This window comes from Centroberyx gerrardi, chromosome 18 (genome assembly GCF_048128805.1).
Source record: "Centroberyx gerrardi isolate f3 chromosome 18, fCenGer3.hap1.cur.20231027, whole genome shotgun sequence".
NCBI lineage: Eukaryota > Metazoa > Chordata > Actinopteri > Beryciformes > Berycidae > Centroberyx > Centroberyx gerrardi.
This window is the reverse complement of record NC_136014.1, coordinates 14,848,310-14,867,229: the sequence shown is the minus strand read 5'-3', so window position 1 is coordinate 14,867,229 and position 18,920 is coordinate 14,848,310. Positions and strand designations below refer to the sequence as shown.

The 18,920-nt window shown below is 42.5% G+C and overlaps 1 protein-coding gene across 1 annotated transcript; it reads right to left on the bottom strand.

Moving 5' to 3' along the window:
• Window positions 1-7,945: 7,945 nt before the first annotated feature.
• pou3f2a (POU class 3 homeobox 2a) lies at window positions 7,946-9,299 on the bottom strand. Its single transcript, XM_071906215.1, has 2 exons — window positions 9,192-9,299; window positions 7,946-9,157 (listed from the first exon to the last, which is right to left on the bottom strand). Exon 2 carries the CDS (start codon window positions 9,110-9,112, stop codon window positions 7,946-7,948), a length of 1,167 nt encoding a protein of 388 aa, XP_071762316.1. The 5' UTR covers window positions 9,113-9,157; window positions 9,192-9,299.
• Window positions 9,300-18,920: the final 9,621 nt, after the last annotated feature.

Below are 18,920 nucleotides of genomic sequence, written 5' to 3'. Positions count from 1 at the left end.
AACCTCGTGTGTGTGTGTGTTTTGACTTAACTGAACCCTTGACTTGTGCAACATAGGACGCCTTGTATTGATATGATTTTGACATGTGGGGAACTGTACAGGAACTATGGATACAATCCAGTGTAAATATGATATCTGATTTGATTCCCAGATCTAATAGATAGAATATTTAATTATATATGAGTAGAAATACTATAGATAGCCTGCAAATATAGCATTATCCCCTCTGTCATATAGTGTAAATACTGTAGGTGGTTCTCCTATAAAAGCCCTCAGTTTGTGTTGGACATGATGACCGAATTGTCTAGTAGTGAATGATCTTCTGTGAACTACCCACCCCGCTGGTCTAGGATCAGTATGAAGAGGCCTATGGCATTATGTTTCTGGCTACATGATTGGTCATAATCTTGTCCGATACCCATATTTGAATACTGCAGTAACACTTTCTGTGTGCAGTGTATGTCTTATTATGACAATTTCCTCCCACCAAAAAATTCAAAATGTTTTTCCGATTACAAAAACAGAAGCATAACATGACTGCAGTGGTTGTCAGCTCCTGCATTATGATTCTTTATATATCTGTGGTTACCTTATGTGGCTCCTGTGTTATTTGGATCGTCATAGGTCATGAGGGATAGTAGGTTTAGGTCCAATAGATCTTGACATTTTACATGCATTCAACCATTGAGAGCGGGTGAAACAATCATGTAGAAATACAGTAGATTCAATAGATTTAGATATATATTCTGAAAGTGCATGGCTGGTACGTGCCAATGGAAATCGCCCTTTAGACCCTCTGTTGATAATCTATTGTCTGCATTTCAAAGCTGGCTTATTCTTAAGTTTGATGTTGTGATGCAGTTTGTTTGTTGGTGCCTCAGGCCAGAACAACTGCACAAAGATGTAGCTAATCGATCTCGAAGAAAAGAAATATGTTGGCCTTTTTCCTCTCAGCAGTTCAGTTTTTGACATGCGTGCTTGGGGTGAAGACCTCCCCACCCCCCGGTCCAACATGATGGATTGCTCAGAAAACATGATGTGAAGCAATAACAGGACGTCCCTGTCTGTAAGAAAACGGAAATAGGCCCACTCTGTTCATTCTAATTTTATGGTTGGCTGAGTGGAGTCTGATGTTCGGGGCGTCTGATGGCAAGGTGCCGGTGTTATGTGTGTTTGTCGTTCAGCAAATGCGTGTACCACCATATTGTGTGTTAAGCCTGTATGTATGGACTAAACAAGGGGTGTATGCTTCTGTCCATGTTGCACATGGATGAGTCATCCTCTGTGTTGATTTACATATGATGGCACAATGGCGAGCATTCACAGCTGAGCCTTTCTTTCCTTACACACACACACACACACATACACACACACACACACACACACACAAGTGGTTATGATTTTAATATAGAAGAAACTATTCCAGTGCTAACAGCCCAGTTAGGTAGTAGAAAATGTAGTGTATACTAATCTTGTGTGAGAGGTCAGGTTGAAGGTGACGGTGGTGATTGTATGGTTATATTGATAATGCTGCTTTTTAATCATGGTCCAACTTCAAATACAGAACAGTTTATGATGTTAAACGGGAATCTTCACACACACACACACACATCAGAGGCCTGGGAAGATGCTGCACATATCTGAAATTCGTAATGGTTGCTAAAATAGTTCAGGATGGTCAATATGTAGCATTGCATTGTGAAATGTGAAGTAACAATATGACATTGCCCTTTGTAAAATGTGGTCTTGTGTTCATACATGGCTTGTCAGTGTTAGGTCATAAAGACGAAGGTGTTAGGTCATAAAGACGCCACTGAGGTTCCGAAGTCTGTTGTCATTTGTTGTAAGTTGGACCATGATGGTGATAATGACGATGGCTCTGTGATGGCTCTTTGATTTCAAGGATCCTCTTTATACCTCTCTGTGTTTACTCTCCTGCAAGGCATGCATTCTGGGTGCTTTATTTAACAAATGTCCAAAACATCAACGGGCTGAGTAAGTTACAAATCAAAGCCAAAAGCCAAAACAAAGCCTCTGAGGTAAAAGACAGTAGGTTGACACAGTGACATTAAAGCCTTTGTGTGTGCGTGTGCGCGGAAATTGAATATCAATACGATGATATGGTCTGCAACTGTAATTTTGTTCTGTGTCTTAAAACCCCTTGCCTGCATGCTCTTGCCTTCACTCATCAAAGCCATCGGGCAGATGCAGCCTTATGGAAACTGACTCCTAAAGATGTTTACTTTATGCCAGTGCCAGCATATGACTTATGTTTTATAAGTTATATTTATTTATGATATATTTATTTAATGTTGTTTATGTTTATTGATTCTGTCAGTGGATGTGGTGGAATTCAAGAGATAATAAGATGATTCATTATTTTGCACTACTATGTTTTTATGTGTTTTGTTCTATGGCCAACAGTTCTTTTCAAGATGTTTTATTTATCTGTCTGTGTGTGTCACATGCAGTTCTGTCATGTGCAATACTGTAGACTGCTATGGGTTTCAGTTGACATGTTGTAACAAATCACTTATTTTCACATGGCCAGTCACTGTCATGAGTGCATGTATGGTCCATGTTTTGAGATGCCATTTGATAAATGTTGAAATAATAACATAATGTTGAAATATTACTTTTACAACTTTTTGTTGTAAGTCCCTCATCTGCTGCAAATTCTACTGATCATGAAAAAACGCCATCAACTCTGGAGGGTACAGAACTAAATGCATTTTACACTGCATAGCTTCATGCCAAGTGGAAACGTTGCTGCTGACAGCATCTCACATCTTAAAGGCACAGAATTGGGATTGGCTTAGCCTCTCATAAAACCATAACCTTCTGAGGGAAAATACCAAACTGACGGCTAGAAGTCAGTCTGTGACTCAGATCAGCAGGGTGAGGTCACCCTCGGGTGTTGATGGGGGATCCATGTCCCCACTCCCTCTTGTAAACCCACCCATAAGAGGAAAATTGCAAAAGTCATTCCAGATCAGTGTCCATGGGCAACTTCATGTGTCTCTGTCCCACCGCAGCTAAAGGTCAGGGGTCAGCGTTCAGCCCCATCGTGCGTGTCACTTCCTCACTGAGATTTCTGCTTGTAGAACTGTAGAAGCCATATTGCATTGTCACTTGGTGTTGTGTGTGCTGAAACACTTGTGAAAACTGTAAATAAGTGAGCCAAAAAAAAAGGTAAATTAATATGTGTACATGACCTAAAAGACAAAGCTCTGTAACATAAATAAATCCTCCTATGAATGTATCATACCTGGAGATTAGAGGCTGTATGACAATGGATTACTCATAATATTTCATTAAATATAGCTGTGGTATTTTTCCCTGGCTTTGTTTTAGTTATTGTGTACATTTGTTAGTGTTGAAATGTGCATGAAAACATTTCTCAGTGTCTTACTTTTCATTTCATCTTAAACATCTTGTCTACGTGAGGAAAAACAGAAGAATCTGCATCCCGGCAACTCAGGTGAACCTTGTGATTTTCCAAAATAAACCGGTCCGTATCAACACTTGGAGGTGGGTATACTCTGGCATATATCTTTCGCATAATCCCTCTCCCTATGCGCTTGCTACCATATGACAATACTAAGCCCACCCAACAATGCTGAAGGATTAGCTCTCTGCCCTTTTCTTTGTGCATGTGCTGGAGCTCTGGAGAAATACAGAGAAAAAGAGGGCAGAGGAAAAGAGAGAGAGAAAAGGCAAGTAGTGGGAGCACCGCTGTAGAGAGGGAGCGTGGGTTTGAGTGAATAAAGGGCATGAGAGGGAACGAGACAAACAGTCGTGAACAGATGAATAATATTTGATGCCTTTGGCTCATCATATTTCTGCGTCCATTGTGCAGAATCCCTGTGAGATCCTTTGCACACAAGACAGCGGAGACAATTCAGAATAGACAATGACACTAGAGTATAAACCATCTCTACTATTATTCAGCCTTGGTGAGTCAGAGATGGCGTACAGTGTCAGAGCTAGCGGCTGTGTGTGTGTGTGTGTGTGTGTGTGTGTGTGTGTGTGTGTGTGGCTGGCACGTGCCTGTATGCATGATGTGTGTGGGGGGACGTAGTGAGCAGGGAGGAGGGAATGTGCCTCTGTATGTGTGAGTCAGTGTATGTGTGAGTCAGTGTGTGTGTGTGTGTGTGTGTGTGTGTGTGTGTGTGTGTGTGTGTAATAATATGAATAATGCAGAGGATGCCTGTAGGAGCGTGAGGGCCGGGAGCAGGGCAGATGGTCGCCTGCTGATAGGGCAGAATCCAGGCAACAGGGTCCTCCAGAGAGCTGGGTTTAGACCTGGCTTAACACACACACACACACACACACACACACATTTATGTTCTATTCATTTTTTTGCTTCCTCTTCTCTTTTTGTTCCCTGTAGAAGTGTACATAATGGTTCAGATTTCACCATACATGCACTTCATGTCAATAAAATGTGCATTACACAGCTACCAGATGGGAAATTGAAATAATACAGTTATATACGGGTCACTATGAGAAGGAAATCAAGATGTCATCGCTTGAGTCTTCTTCTGAAATTAATTAAAAATACATTAACATGACATAAAGTTACATAGAGGTGGAACTTTTTCATTTAACTCTTACTGATGTTCATTCCCAGTACACAGACCCATGATTCTTTCACGAAATAAAGAACGACATATTCCAAATGACATCTCTCATTGTTTCCTAATATTGTGTATGAAGGCATTATTACATCAAAAAAAGATTTGTTTAATAAGTGACGCGGATTTCATCAACACGCACTGAGTGTTTATGAGCTTTAGCAATACCCTCCTCTCAATCCAAGGATGCCCTCAGCCTACAATAACATCCACTAGGTGGCATCAGCAGACTGTTGCTGACTGTTGCCAGACTTGACTGTAGCCCTTGCATCAAGTAAGAAATATTAAGCTATACCCTCGGCTGGGATGAAAACAACCACAAGTAAGGAGATGTGCTCATTAACAGGCCAATATATTTTCACCAGCTGAAAGTAGCCCAAAAAGCCTACTAGACCGAATCACTGACAAATTTCTGGAAATTATGGTGAGGTGTAATTTGTTCTAGTCGGTTTATTACAGTGCGGTGACGCTTCTCAGTTCACGCTTTGCTGGCTCCTTGGTAAACTTATGATTTGTATTATCCTTTTTATATTATTTTCATTTTTATATATTTATATGTCTGCACAAATATATAAATATATAGCTACAATTCGTCAACTGCTCTTTTTTTTCCAGGAAATTCTAAGTGTATGCAAGGATTTGTTTTTTTATCATGTAGATAAAATATAAGCCAGGCTACAAGTAGGGAGGCTTTATGCTGCCCATAAGTCACATTTACTGTGCTACACCTTCTGACGTGTAACAGCCTATATTGAGTTATTTTGTTTTGGTAAAATAAAATTTTTACCTTTTGAGATAGGCCTATACAAATCAACATTGCCGTTAGCCTGTGTGCTAATAGAAATGCATGGGTTGTTTTTATATTCTTTCTATGGCCTGTCAGCAATCATTGTCTATTTCATCAACTAGAAATAGTTTTCAAATTTCAACCTACTGAAAATATGAATTGATGGCTCTGATGTATTTCGCCTGTGACAAAGCCTTTAAGCATAAAGAGTGTTTGTGTTGGAGAAGTCCTAAACATGAGGCCAGTGGCAGGCTGTGTGGATCCCGGATATCTCTCCACAGGACAATATCGGTGCAGATCAGCGGTAATAAACACTTATCGGAAACAGCTGAAGGACATTTTGAGCAGCCGAGACAGATTGATAAAATCCATAATTATAATGCAAGGCCGCGCACAAAAGCTTGTTGCCACAGTCACGAGTCTTTTCCTCAAGCTTAATAAACGTGCGAAGACTGCAAAGGTGTTATAGAAAACAAATACGTTTTAATGACAAAAAAGCATATAGAAATTGTGCAATCGTTGATTTCTTTTCCCCTTCATTTGATCGGAGTCACAGATTTCAGGTCAATGCTGTTTTGTTTTGTTTTGGATTTTCCCCCCCCTCAAAAACTCAAATTCAGCTGAAGAATTTTAGTCTTACTTGTCAAGCAGTCAGAAATTCAATAGGCGTTGAATGTCAGAAATAATAGGCCTATTCAAATTCAGTGAATTAGCATCAAATGTATAAATAAGGGAAAATGCCCGTGTTTTTTTGGATGGTTATAATAAAACAATACGCACACTTTGCCTAAATGGTACACTAAGCGTTAGATATTTCATTAATAGTGTAAAACAGGCTCGACTGTAGGCCCTTTCGCTGCACTTTGACACTGATTAGCAGGCCTAATACAGTCAGAAAGTTTTCAAAAATTTGAAACTCTCCTGAAAATGGCCTGAAATTTCTATTATATTAAAAAATGCGATTTTCTCTGCAGACATTCTCCAGTTCAATTCGTATAATCATCCAAATGCTTCAGTTGAATTTGAGTTTCCAAATGTCTGTATTTTCTTTTGAATTTAGCCAAATAACTTAATCCCCCACTACTCATGGATTTCCCCTTATAACCTCTAACCTCAGGATCAGATCAGGTTATTTATCACAGGATTTAAGTGGCACAAGAACACGTGTCTGTGTTTGTGCTTTGGCACAGATGACAGAGAAAACTGAACAAACAAACAAACATACAAACAAACAAACGAAGCCATACAAAAACGAATGGAGATACATCCCACAAATAGTTCTTCTCAGTGAATTAATGACTCATACAGTTGTAGCCACTGAGGCCAGAGCTGGTACCAAGATATTCAGTTATTTTCTTCTTACGAAAGGAAGGCAAAATGGGCAGGCTTGCTTGAGTGATCCAGCCGTACAGTCTCGGTCTTTCTCTTCACAGCATTTTTGAAAAAGTACAGATATAACAAAGACCAAAACACACTGTAAACAGGCGCACAGAACTGTCTGCACATAAAGAAAAGCATTAAAGTGAACCAATACATTGTCTTCTATGGTAACCTAATTTTTACCACAATTTATATTATTATTATTATTATTATTATTATTATTATTATTGTTGTTGTTGTTGTTGTTATTATTATTGTTATTATTATTATTATTATTATTATTATTATTATTATTATTATTATTATTATTATCATTATTTTAGGAAAGGGATGCCATATACGAACTAAATTCTGAATGGGTGAAAAGCTTACATTAAAGCGGGGTAAAACTGATTTTGAAATTAATTATGGATGCAATTGATGGATCAGCAACAATTTCACAGTAGACCAATCAATAGCCTTACCCAATACAATTTTAGATTAAAAATATTACACCAATTAGCACAAATAATAATAATAATAACAATAATAATAATAGCAATAATAATAATACTAATAATAATAATAATAATAATAATGCAGCTGGTTGGTATTGGCTTTAAATGTTAAAATGATACAGCAGTTTAGGCTATTTCAGCCCTTTCTTGCCACAAGCTGCGAGGAACCCCTGTTGCTTTTGTTATGATGGAAAGATGGCGTTTATTTACCCACACTGACGACTGCGACTTATCATGCCCGAAGCCTGTTTTCTATTTTTTCCCCAACGGACACCTCGTGTCCATATCTCACCCTGCCTTTCTTTAATGACACATTATATAATGACACATTGGCGCCTTGATAGTAGGCTATAGAAAAGCATTTCATATCAATGTCGCTTTGTGAGCCTTTTTTGGTTAGCACACACCAGTCAGATCCCATTATGCTTGGCAATTCCACGGCATGAAACCTCCCCATACAGCTCTCTGCTATGCGTGTTTTTAGTGCTTGAGTGCCACTGTATTCCCACTGTATGTGTCCATGGGTCCAACATTAGCACTGGCTAAGGTCCAATTCCAAGCGGTCCAGCACAGCGAAACAAACAAATAAGGAGGCATTCTCCCTCCTTCAGGGGTCCGTGTTTTGTTCAGTAACGGTGCTGGGGTCACTGTACGGGAGTCTGTCCTCCGTGGTGAGGAGGGGTGTCCCCGTACATGTCCTCTCCTCCTCCTGGTATCTGTCCCCCAGCGGGTGTCATCCTCTTCTCCTTCTGCCGCCTGTTACAAAACCAAACCCGCACCACCTCCTTCTCCAGCTGCAGGCTGTCCGCTATGGAGTTGATCTCCGCTGCTCCTGGTTTTGGACATTTGAGAAAATGGCTCTCCAGAGCCCCTTTCACGCCTACCTCGATGGAGGTCCTCTTTTTCCTTTTCCTTCCCTGTGCCGCAATTTTATCCAGGCTGGTGGGGCTCCCCGAGGTGGAGTCCGCCTCCTCCAGCCACTTGTTCAACAAGGGCTTGAGTTTACACATGTTTTTGAAGCTGAGTTGAAGCGCTTCGAACCTGCAAATGGTGGTCTGGGAAAAGACGTTTCCATACAGCGTCCCAAGAGCCAGTCCCACATCCGCCTGGGTGAAGCCCAGCTTGATGCGCCGCTGCTTGAACTGCTTGGCAAACTGCTCCAGGTCGTCGGAGGTTGGCGTGTCCTCGTCCGAATGGTCCCCTTGGTGGCCCCCGTGCTGGTGATGGTGCGAGAGGGACTGCTGGTGGGCCCCGGGGCCGCCTCCATGCTCACTGAGGTGCGGGCTGTGGCTGTGGTGGTCCTCATCCCGCAGGGGGTGGTGGTGCATCCCCCCTTGCTCTCCCCCCGGCATCAGACTGAAGCCGGACTGGGAATACACCAGGCTCTGGCCCTCAGATGTCGCCATACCGGGGATGTGCGTGGTGGCTGTGCTGGTTCGCCATGCTCTGGCGTCGTGATGCGCCTGGTGCGCTAGGTGAGGGTGTCGCTGTTGCTGCTGCTGCTGCAGACTGGCGGAGTTCTGCAGCTCTTCTCGGTCACTGTCGTGCAGTACGGGCTTCACGTCCTGTTCTCCGAGGGGACTAGATGGCCAGGGCGCCCCGCTGTCACTGTGCGACAGCGCCGTTATCCACTGGTGCGCGTGGCTGAGCGGATGTCCACCGCCCGGTAACGTGCTATAGTCGTTCTGGAGCAGGGTGTGCGCGTCCCTGTACGCTGCCGCCTGCTGCATGCTCCCGGACTCCGAGTGCGGCGGCGGCGCGCTGCTGGGGGTGGTGAGGACGCTGTAGTGGTTGGACGTTGCGGTCGCCATAACTCTCGGAGCCAGAGTGATAGCTGGAGTTAAAAAGGGGGCTGCCTTTGACAGTAACTCTTTTGCGCCACGGGGCAGCTAAGCGTCTCTCTCCAGCATCTCCCGGGCGCTGTGCCAAGGGGACGCAGAGGCGCGCACCTGAGGTCCGCCTCGCTCCGCTCTTTATTGGCCAAGAACGGTTGACAGATGTGGTTACCCCTGACAGCACCCCGCTCATTGGTCACGGGAGATTGTACAGAAACCCCAATCACTCTGCCCAACAATACTAGCGGTCCTGCAGCATGCTAGAGTACAAAGTGGAGGGAGAAATTGTGCTGCCTGGACTGTAAACACAGAATAGACTCGACACTTAGGCTTAGCTGTGACAGTAGAGAAAGACTATATGACATTTTCGTTATGTTAAAGTGTTCTGACCTTGATCTGGGTCATTGGGTCAGATTTAACCTGTTTGCATTGCCTATATTCATGCGTCAAAACGGTGCGTAAAATTAGACCTGCATTGGATACATATAATTTACACACTATTTGATATGGTGATTATATTCATTCGCTTAAGAATGACGCTTGCAGGGGCCTAATGAAGTCGCCAAAATTGCAAAACATCAATTTGGTCTATTTTGCGAGTCCTAATTTTTAGTGGAATGTTTGGGGTATTTTGTGTCCCGAAACTGTGAACAGCAGTGTGGCTGTGACAAGAAACTTCCAGCTGCCTCTCTGCCCTCAGGACGCTGTCCAGAGAGAGGGGCTGCGTGTTTCCAGGGCCTCTGCCCCGTTGCCATGGCGAGTGCAGTGAATGGAACAACAACGCCCACGTCACAGCTGCATTCGCTCCTTCTTTTCGTTCCGTTCCAAAGGGCTCATTGGGGCCGCGCGCTCGGCCGACGGGACAAATAAAGGGAGGCGAGCGGAGAGGGCAGCTCGGGGCCAAGGAGAGGAGGCTGAAAGAAAGGCTCCTCCAGCCCGCTCTGCGCCCACGGTGCCCCCTTCCACCTGCTTGTTGGGTAAACTTTGAGATGGATGCACCCACACTGGCACGCGAGGATTTATTTCCCAAACGACGTTATAACCTCCTGCCTATATTGTAGCTTTGTAGTTCAATATTTTGATAAAGATAAAATGGCCTTTAGCTTCCAATGCATGCGAAAATGTATTGCATCTATGATGGCTAACGGGGTTTCCACATTTTTTTCATGTCAAGGACGCAATATTTGACCCCATAAAGGTTTTGTCCCTAGGACCGTCATTTGAGAATATTTTTGTTGTCTGTACTTTCTGTACTGTAGGTGTGAAAATATCAGTGGAAATGGTTAGTGAAAAACTCATCAGAATAGTCATTCCATATTCTCTGCTTGTGCTAACTTTAAATGAATGTAATACTATTGAAATTAAACTGATCCTCATTTTGCTGCAGGCCCCCTGAAACTCTCCAAGACCCCTGGGGGGTCCCTGGACCTACTTTGGGAACTACTGGTATTTCGGAGATGTAATTTTATTGGCTCAAAGTGGGGCACTGGCTGTAAAACATAACAGCAATCAAAAGGTTAAAGAAACCTTGAAGGACATAAAAATATCAAAGTTTCACCTTCAAACAGACGGTGCTATGCAACACCATGGGCTTCGATGAAAATATGTGTAAAATGCTTTAAAAGTACAGTTTGGAATTGGATGTCATGGTCATACAGCCCAAACACAAACAACCAAAAGAGGAATTATTGGCTATTTGTATACTATTAATTAAGCAACTCATCATAATATGATCAAATTCCATATAGGAAGTGATAGGTTAATCAATAAATAGTTTGAATCTAATCAAGCAGAGGATCAGTGGACATAAATTGACGCGCACTGAATCACAGGGATCGAAAGAACACTGGCTTATGATTAGGGTGTAATTCTGAGAATTACCAAATGTGTCGCCGGGGGCTCTGGCAAGTCGTGTGTTGAGAGAAGCAAAACATATTACCCTAATAGACTAATATGCAAACTACTGGCTGCCCAATTACAGGACTTAATAACGCATAAACGATGCGAGTCCTGTTCTTACAAGACGAAGAGGTCGCTGTTAATTCAGTCAAAGGGCTGGTGTATGCTGTCAACACAGGCAGCGGTTACACACACATACTGTCTCTGTTTCCCTGTCCCTGCTTCTGTATTCAAGAGTGAGAGTTAATGATGGAGAATCTGAGCGTTAAATTAACAGTAATTATATGGCCCCAGCGCTGTAAAGATTCAATTTCTTCGCAAGTCTAATGGGCCTAAGTGTCCCTACGCGCAGCCAACGCTCTCTATGAGATATTTATGTGACTGACACGCACACAGACACAACCAACACACACACACATGCACACAAAGGCAAACATACATGCACACACCTACATGCTAACTGTGTCTTTTTACATCTTTCAAGAGATTTTAAGCCAAAGCGAAATCATTTTGTTGACTGTGTCTGGTTTAGAATTTGTTCTGGCCCAAAACTTCCACAAGTGCCTCGTTAAAATGATCTGGAAGGCCAGTGTCTGTCTACTGACTTCTTCAAATCCAGCTGTGGAAAGCCACATTTTTGCACTTGTGGACTTAGGACCTCCCTCTCTCCCGGATTAGTTTGAGAAAGAATAGGTCGAGCGCTGGGTGAAGCCGCTTGTGCGAGCGAGTGCTTGCATGTGAACCCTGTATTCGGGGTGTTTTCACTTTCTCCAGACCAGTGTGTGACCAGCCCATGTCCCTCCCCCTGTGGGAACCCTAAAGTAGGGGTGACTGGGGCCGGGGGGGGCTTCTTTATGCTGCCGGACACAGGGAGATAATGGCCATTCCTCCACAGCTGGCCCACACAATCAAAGGGAGAGGGGGCTCGGAGGATTCCAGCTTTAACCAGGCCATTGTCTGGGCTAATTACATCTGAATGCAAGACCCCGAGAACTCACCTCCCCCCCGAGCGAAACCTGCACAGAATACCCCAAACAACCCTTCAGGGATGAGGGAGAACGCACAGACACGGGCACAAACACACAGAAATATATACACACTGGACTCCTTCATTACCGCGGCAAATAAGCACGCACGCACACACGCATACACACTGGACTCGTTCATTACCCCCGCCAACACACACACGCACGCACACAGTCCCAGTAGGCTCTCATCAAAGTGTTCCATCTCACACACACACACACACATGTGGCACTCAGCATTAGATCAGATCTCAGCTTGCTGCTCTCAGAAGAGATGAGGAGGTCTTGGAGGACTTGCGGAGAATAGAAAACACACTGAAGAGCCTTTTCCCAATGCACCCCCATAATCCCAATCTATACACTCCCTCTGCCCCAACCCCCAGGCCTCAGCTCCATCAATGTAGCCTGCTAGCCCCCCCTTTTAATGACTTGCATGCCTGCCTACTACTACTGCTGTTAGCGCTCAGTAACGCTCGTGTACAGTATAGTTTGCACGTGTAAAAAATGTGTCGCTATCGTTTGGTTTGCAGTCAGAAAATATATCGAGCTTGCTCCCATACACTTTCTCACTTGCATCATTTTGGTCCTCTATGATGATTTTGTTTTTGTATGCATGTGTGTATGTGTGTGTGTATGTGTGTGTATAAGTTGTGTGCAATTGTGCTTAAAGCTTTCTTTATCCCAGTGCAAATAGACCTAATTTTGTAGTTGTGTTGCCCCTTATTTTCACCCCCTCTCTTTTATGCTCTCTTTCTCCTCTACCTCTTGGTTTATACTTGTGTGTGTGTGTGCGTGTGTGTGTGTGTGTTTGTGTGTGTGTGTGTGTGTGTGTGTGTGTGTGTGTGTGTATGCATAGGTTTGTATGGATGTGACTTATATGCACTATTTTCCCTGGACACATTTCACACTGTGTGTGTGAATGTGTATGTGTGTTTGTCTGTTTAGTGTCTGTGAGTAAATCTGTGTGTGTGTGTGTGTGTTTGTGTGTGTGTGCACATGCGTGCGTGTGTGCACGCGTGTGTGTGTGTGTGAGCGTGTCAGGGTTAGGAGGTCTCACTGGTGCTCAGTTTAGCATTGATTTATTCTCTTTCTCCAATTTATTTCCCCTTCGCCTGATCTGCCTCTGGGAGGACAAATGGAGGAGAAACGCCAAGCACAGTAACCATCCCTCACACACACACACACACACCACACACACACACACACACACACACACGCACACACACACACACACACAGTGACAAATGTGTGCACCCACAAAAATGCACTCAAGTCAAATTCATATTTCTACATACAGCAGGCAAGTGAATGCACACACACGCACACACACACACACACACACACACATAGTACTGTATGAATACACACTCAAATACCTCTAAAGCTCAGGTTCTCCAATTCCAATGTTATTGTGCTGGACCAATCACAGTGGTGACCATTCTGTGGAACTATAAATTCACAACACTCCCCCAAGTCCCAAGGCACCAGGCACCTATAAGACTTCCCAGGTTGTCCCATATAACTGTCCACAGAGAACCCATAAAGACATAAAGGGACGCTCCTACCACTAGGTGAGTGGTCATAATTCACCAGCAGGTATTTTTACCGTGACATTGCTGTCGAGGTGCACATATTCATCTCGTCTCCTGCTTTATAATGTCCTACACAAACTCCAGATAGGAGAAGCATGAGTGCAGTCATATTTTACAGGCAGATAGCTGTCACACCCTACTGTAATGGTTTGGTATTGGAAGGAGTGTGTTGGAAGAAAGGGGTGTATGTGTGTTGGGAAGGGGTGTGTGTATGTGTGTGTGCGTGTGTGTGTGTGTGTGTGTGTGTGTGTGTGCGTGGAAGGGTAGGGGGGTAGCAGGTACATGCTGAACACCTCACGTCACTTCTGCTTTGGTGTGTGATAACGAACCACTCTCTTCTCTTTGCTCAAGCACGTAAGAAACTAAAGAAGAAGAGAGCATCGGGGGAGCCCGAGGAGCGGCGGAGGGAGGGGGGGCAGGTAGGTCGTTAAACCCACTTGAAAGCTCAGCGCCCTGATCGATAGTCTTGGGCCGAGCAGGGATTAAAATCGGGCTAAGTCCGTTCCAATCAATACTGATGGCTAACCCTGGGGTTAAAACAGGAGTAAATCTCCATACATGTCCATACACAAGTCTACACTATGGCCTACAGTACAGATAAATCCACAGCTATCCATGCAAATGGACACACAATGGGTTATCGTGCGGGCCTAGTCGATATGAATGACTGCTGTACTGGCCTTCAACAGCCGTATATCTAGTTGTATCAATGCGGATAGCCACTCTGTCTAGTTGGGAGATTGAGGCGGTAAATTCGGACTTGTCGATGGGGATGGGCAGAGTGTGGCTAAAGCTCATAAATGTGTTCAAGGAGGTGAGGAGTGGTGTGTGTAAAAGAGGGAGAAGGAGATAGAGATGGATAGATAGCTAGATGAATAGAGAGAGTGAGAGAGAGGAACAGAAACAAACAGTAATGCTTGTTGTTTCTGATGTGTAAATCATTTCTCTGTCTGTCAGAGGGAAAAGCATCAAGTAAAAAAGAAGTAAACAGAATGACTTATAGACAGAGAGCTGACATGCATGACTGACTGGCTCATGCACTAATGGAGGAGGGACATCGCTGCTCCGATTGATCTTACAAGCACAGGTCTAAGTATCAATGACCGATACTGATCAATATAGCTATGGAAAGACAACAACAAGGAAAAACTCTTGCTCATCTATATTCTGATCAGCTAATTCTTCTGGTGAAGAGATCTGTGTCTGTGTCTCGAATGGTTATCCAATTCATCTAATCACTGAGGACAGATTTCTGAGCATAGAATAGTCTTCAGTTCAGGAGCTTTCACTGAGGCTACAAATTGACAAGGTTTAATGTGCCTTAAAATGTTATAGACACGTTTCTTCCACCAACTATGAGTTTCACTTTGACTTTAAATTTGCTGCACAGTTTTTTTCTGAACTGTTTACACACTAGCACTGGAACTTGAGACACAATGACAAAAACCTGACACTCATGTCCCAAGCCCTTAAACCAATTCTGCAAAAATACAAGCACATTTTCTGCTTTTCACTCAGACTGCAATTTTAAATCACACCTTTTGCAAAGCACTACACACAATTATGTACATTTGGCACAATCTTCACAACTGAAATCTCTCGTATTCATGTGGAAAGCACTGCCATTCAAAATGCTAAACTGAAATTACCAATTGGCTACAGTGACTATACTCACAGGTGCAAACACTAGCTGCTAAATTGTTCAATTACAAATCAGAGCACAGGGCCAAAGGTGAACTCTCCTGCTTTGGAGATGAATGGATGGCAACACTGCAGAGAGGTAGAGAGAGAGGAAGAGGACAAAAAAGAGGAAGAGCAAGCAGAGCAAACATCTTGGATGAGATCTGGCCCCTTTGGTCGACCATGTGGTCAAACATGGTTTGACTGTGAGAGAAGCTGGGCAGAGAGTACAGGCCAACCTGAGTCGCTGCACTGTAGCTTCCACTGTCTGTACTTTCAAAATGAGAAGAGATAAGCTGCTCTCTACACTGCTACTTTTTTTGACTGCAGTAGTACATATACATACAGTATTCAATTAATTTCTGTACTATAGTATGCATTATTGTAGTACTTTAAACAGCAAGTATGATCCACCTATCTTATGAAATCAGGAAGCTGGGTATTCCTATTTTGTCAATAGAAATGTATGTTTATTGCATATTTTTTCTGATCCCGTAGTATTTACAGTGTTTTGCTGCATTTGTATGTTTTACAGAACTGAAAGATTACCAGGTGATGGTCGAGAACGCCTTTTCACATGTAAGGACAAGACTTTTGTGAAATGGTACTGGCAAACACTACCATTAAACTGAGGGAAATTCAGAGTGAATGGCATGTTTCACACTATAGCATGAGCTTGTCGACACTGCACTGTGTCCTATACAGTCAAACCCAACCGCGTTTTCTGAAATGTATGCAGTATTTTGTTATTGTTTTTCTGTGTTTGTTTTATATTTCAGTATCCTGGTAACGTGATGATCTGTTGCAAGAGGCTACTGTACATACGTTAAGTAGTAAGTGTAACACAGAAAGACGTAGGCCTACTCATCAGTAAATGTATTCATAGTATTGTTTTCCATTGAGCACATCAGTGTGCAGTTGGTTCTTAGAAATATCTATTCATATGATGACATGTATGTATCATTTGAATGCACAATTAAATTTTGAGAAGACATGATATGGTTTTAAATGTAATGTTTGCAAGAGATTTGTGGAATTTTGTATTTTGTGGTTTTTGTATGTGTTTAGAGTTTTGAGAAAATTAGGTATAAGTAAATTAGGTATAAGTAAAAAGTATGAATGTATTTTTATTACATTAATGGGGAAAAAGGGTATACTTTTCCTAAAACTATATACATTTGTGTACAGTTTTTCTGAATTGCTTACACACGCTGAAACTATACCTAATTTTCTCAAAACTCTAAACACAAATATAAATATCCTTTTGTGCTTAAACAGTATAATATAGAAAGAAAAGTTAATATATAATCTAACAGAAACATTATTTTTGGACAAATACATAAATGCTCGTCTAAATACCTCAAAGGACTTCAGGTGTGTTTCATTAATATCTCTTTATATTATTATTAGAAAGTATACTGATGCTGTACACTTTCAAACTAAATATAAAGCAGACAGCCTTGTGCCAAGCATTTCTCAGATATTTTACTTAAAATTACATTCTTCTTCTTCTTCTTCTTCTTCTTCTTCTTATTATTATTATTATTATTATTATTATTATTATTATCATAATCTAAGATAATTACTATTACTCTGCTGGATAATTTTACAGTTTTCAATTGAAATATAATTGATAACTAAGTCTAAATAATTTAGTCCTTTGCCTAGCTGGCCATTTTTGTAGAGCAGGTTCCATTAAAGCGATAAAGAGATATTCCGCTTTATTTATTGTGCCGTATGCTTACATTATCCCTCATCGTGTGTTTAGTCCTCATCTACCTCACTTTCCCCAGCTTGTTTCTCCATCCCTTCACCAGGAGCCCCAGCTGTCTCTCTCCCACTCTTCCCTCCATCTCTCTTTCAAGTTGGGGGGCAGGGCAGAGGGATGCCTATTCACTGGACCTCTTACTTTTGTGTCGCCTTTTTAAACACTCCCTCCCCACACAATCATGCGCACACACACACACACACACACACACACACACACACACACACACACACACACTCAGAGGCCCCCATCACCCACCCCAGGCCCCAAACCAAGGGGTGGGGTTATATGTTGTTTTAAATAATTTTCAAAAGTATTCCAATAGGATAATATATTATCCATACAAAGGATAATATTGGAGAAAGAAAAAGAGACTGTGTGTGTGTGTGTGTGTGTGTGTGAGAGAGAGAGAGAGAGAGAGAGAGAGAGAGAGATTTAGAGTTAGAGTAGAATTCCATTAAGATGTTAGTCCTGAATTTATAGAGAAATGATACCTTTACCCTCTTAGCTCTTAAATATGTAAAGTGAAACACACTGACTAAGAGGTCTTGTACACGTCAGATTATTCTTAGTTCAAACGAACTTCTTCAACGCACCTCGATGGAAAACAACCCCACTAACCTTCCTTAAGTATCCATGCGCCTCCTGTACTGTAATTGATTACAGTGTCACTGAAACTGTCTTTAACCTTTTCTAAGGTCAAGTTCTTTTGGTGGCAATTTGTCCTATTCGTGTTGGGCTCAGCTGTGATTCATCTTAAATCTCTCGCTGCGCCAAAATGTGTAAGATACAAATGAACTGTGCCTAATAGTGTGGGTGTGAGGGTTGACTAAACCACCACTACATTTAAAGATCCCCTCCTGAAACTGAGCCAAGATGGACACCCAGAGATCGAACCAAGACGGATGGGGGAGAGACCTCAGGGAGCAATAATGGTTGTTCTCAGTGCGGCGATCAAACTAATCTCTGTCTTGTTCTCTCACTCGTTTTCTGTCTCTAACACACAAAGCGCAAACTCTTTCTCCGCTCTCATTCATATTTCTGCGACAAACTAATTTTCATCATGAAGCTTGACTATAGTAATTGCTTTCATTTTCTCCCACATTTTCCTCCTCCAAACGCATCTTTACTTGTTGTCCGACAGTTTCTCAGGGCGTCACATCTTCCCTACCATAGGATACAGTTATTCGCAAGTTCATTACATTGTCTCTTAGCATGTGGAATTTGTGTGATTCGTAATGAGCTATCAAACACACAAACACAATTTAAAGAGTCAAACATATGCAGTGTGGCATGTGTGAGGCTGCCTACAGTGAAAGTTTTTTGTTGAGGTGTATACAGTGCATCCAGAGCTGCTCTCCCATGTGTTATTACTCTATATGTTCAGAGAATTACACGCGTGTCTCACAACTATATAATCCTTTGTCTCATCACATGAATGGCAGATGCACAAAAGTGAAGGAATGAAAGCAAAAATTGCCTTTGTCAAGGAACACTGCCTAACATGCTTTTTCTATGCATACCAAGTGTGTTTCAGCAATTGGAAAAAGAAATTCAGGGTGGAGGAAAAACAGAGAAGCTACTCTCGGAGGCAACCTAGCCAATTAATTTGCGGCTCAGATCTCAAAGCCTCACTGGAGAGGTGCTAGGCTACATACCGCTAGGCTAATTTGTGTAGCAGGTCTGTATTAAATATATGCATGAGGCTAATTCAGTTAGTGTCGTAGCCCTGTAGCTGTGGTGAGCGCGGCGCTAGCTCCCATTAGCGATGTTTCTGCCTCCAGTGGAAATCAACAGAAGTCGAGGCCGATGTTGCTTTT

Bases quoted from the DNA above. Each gene is read 5' to 3' on its own strand.
- pou3f2a (XM_071906215.1), bottom strand. From the start codon at position 9,112: ATGGCGACCGCAACGTCCAACCACTACAGCGTCCTCACCACCCCCAGC.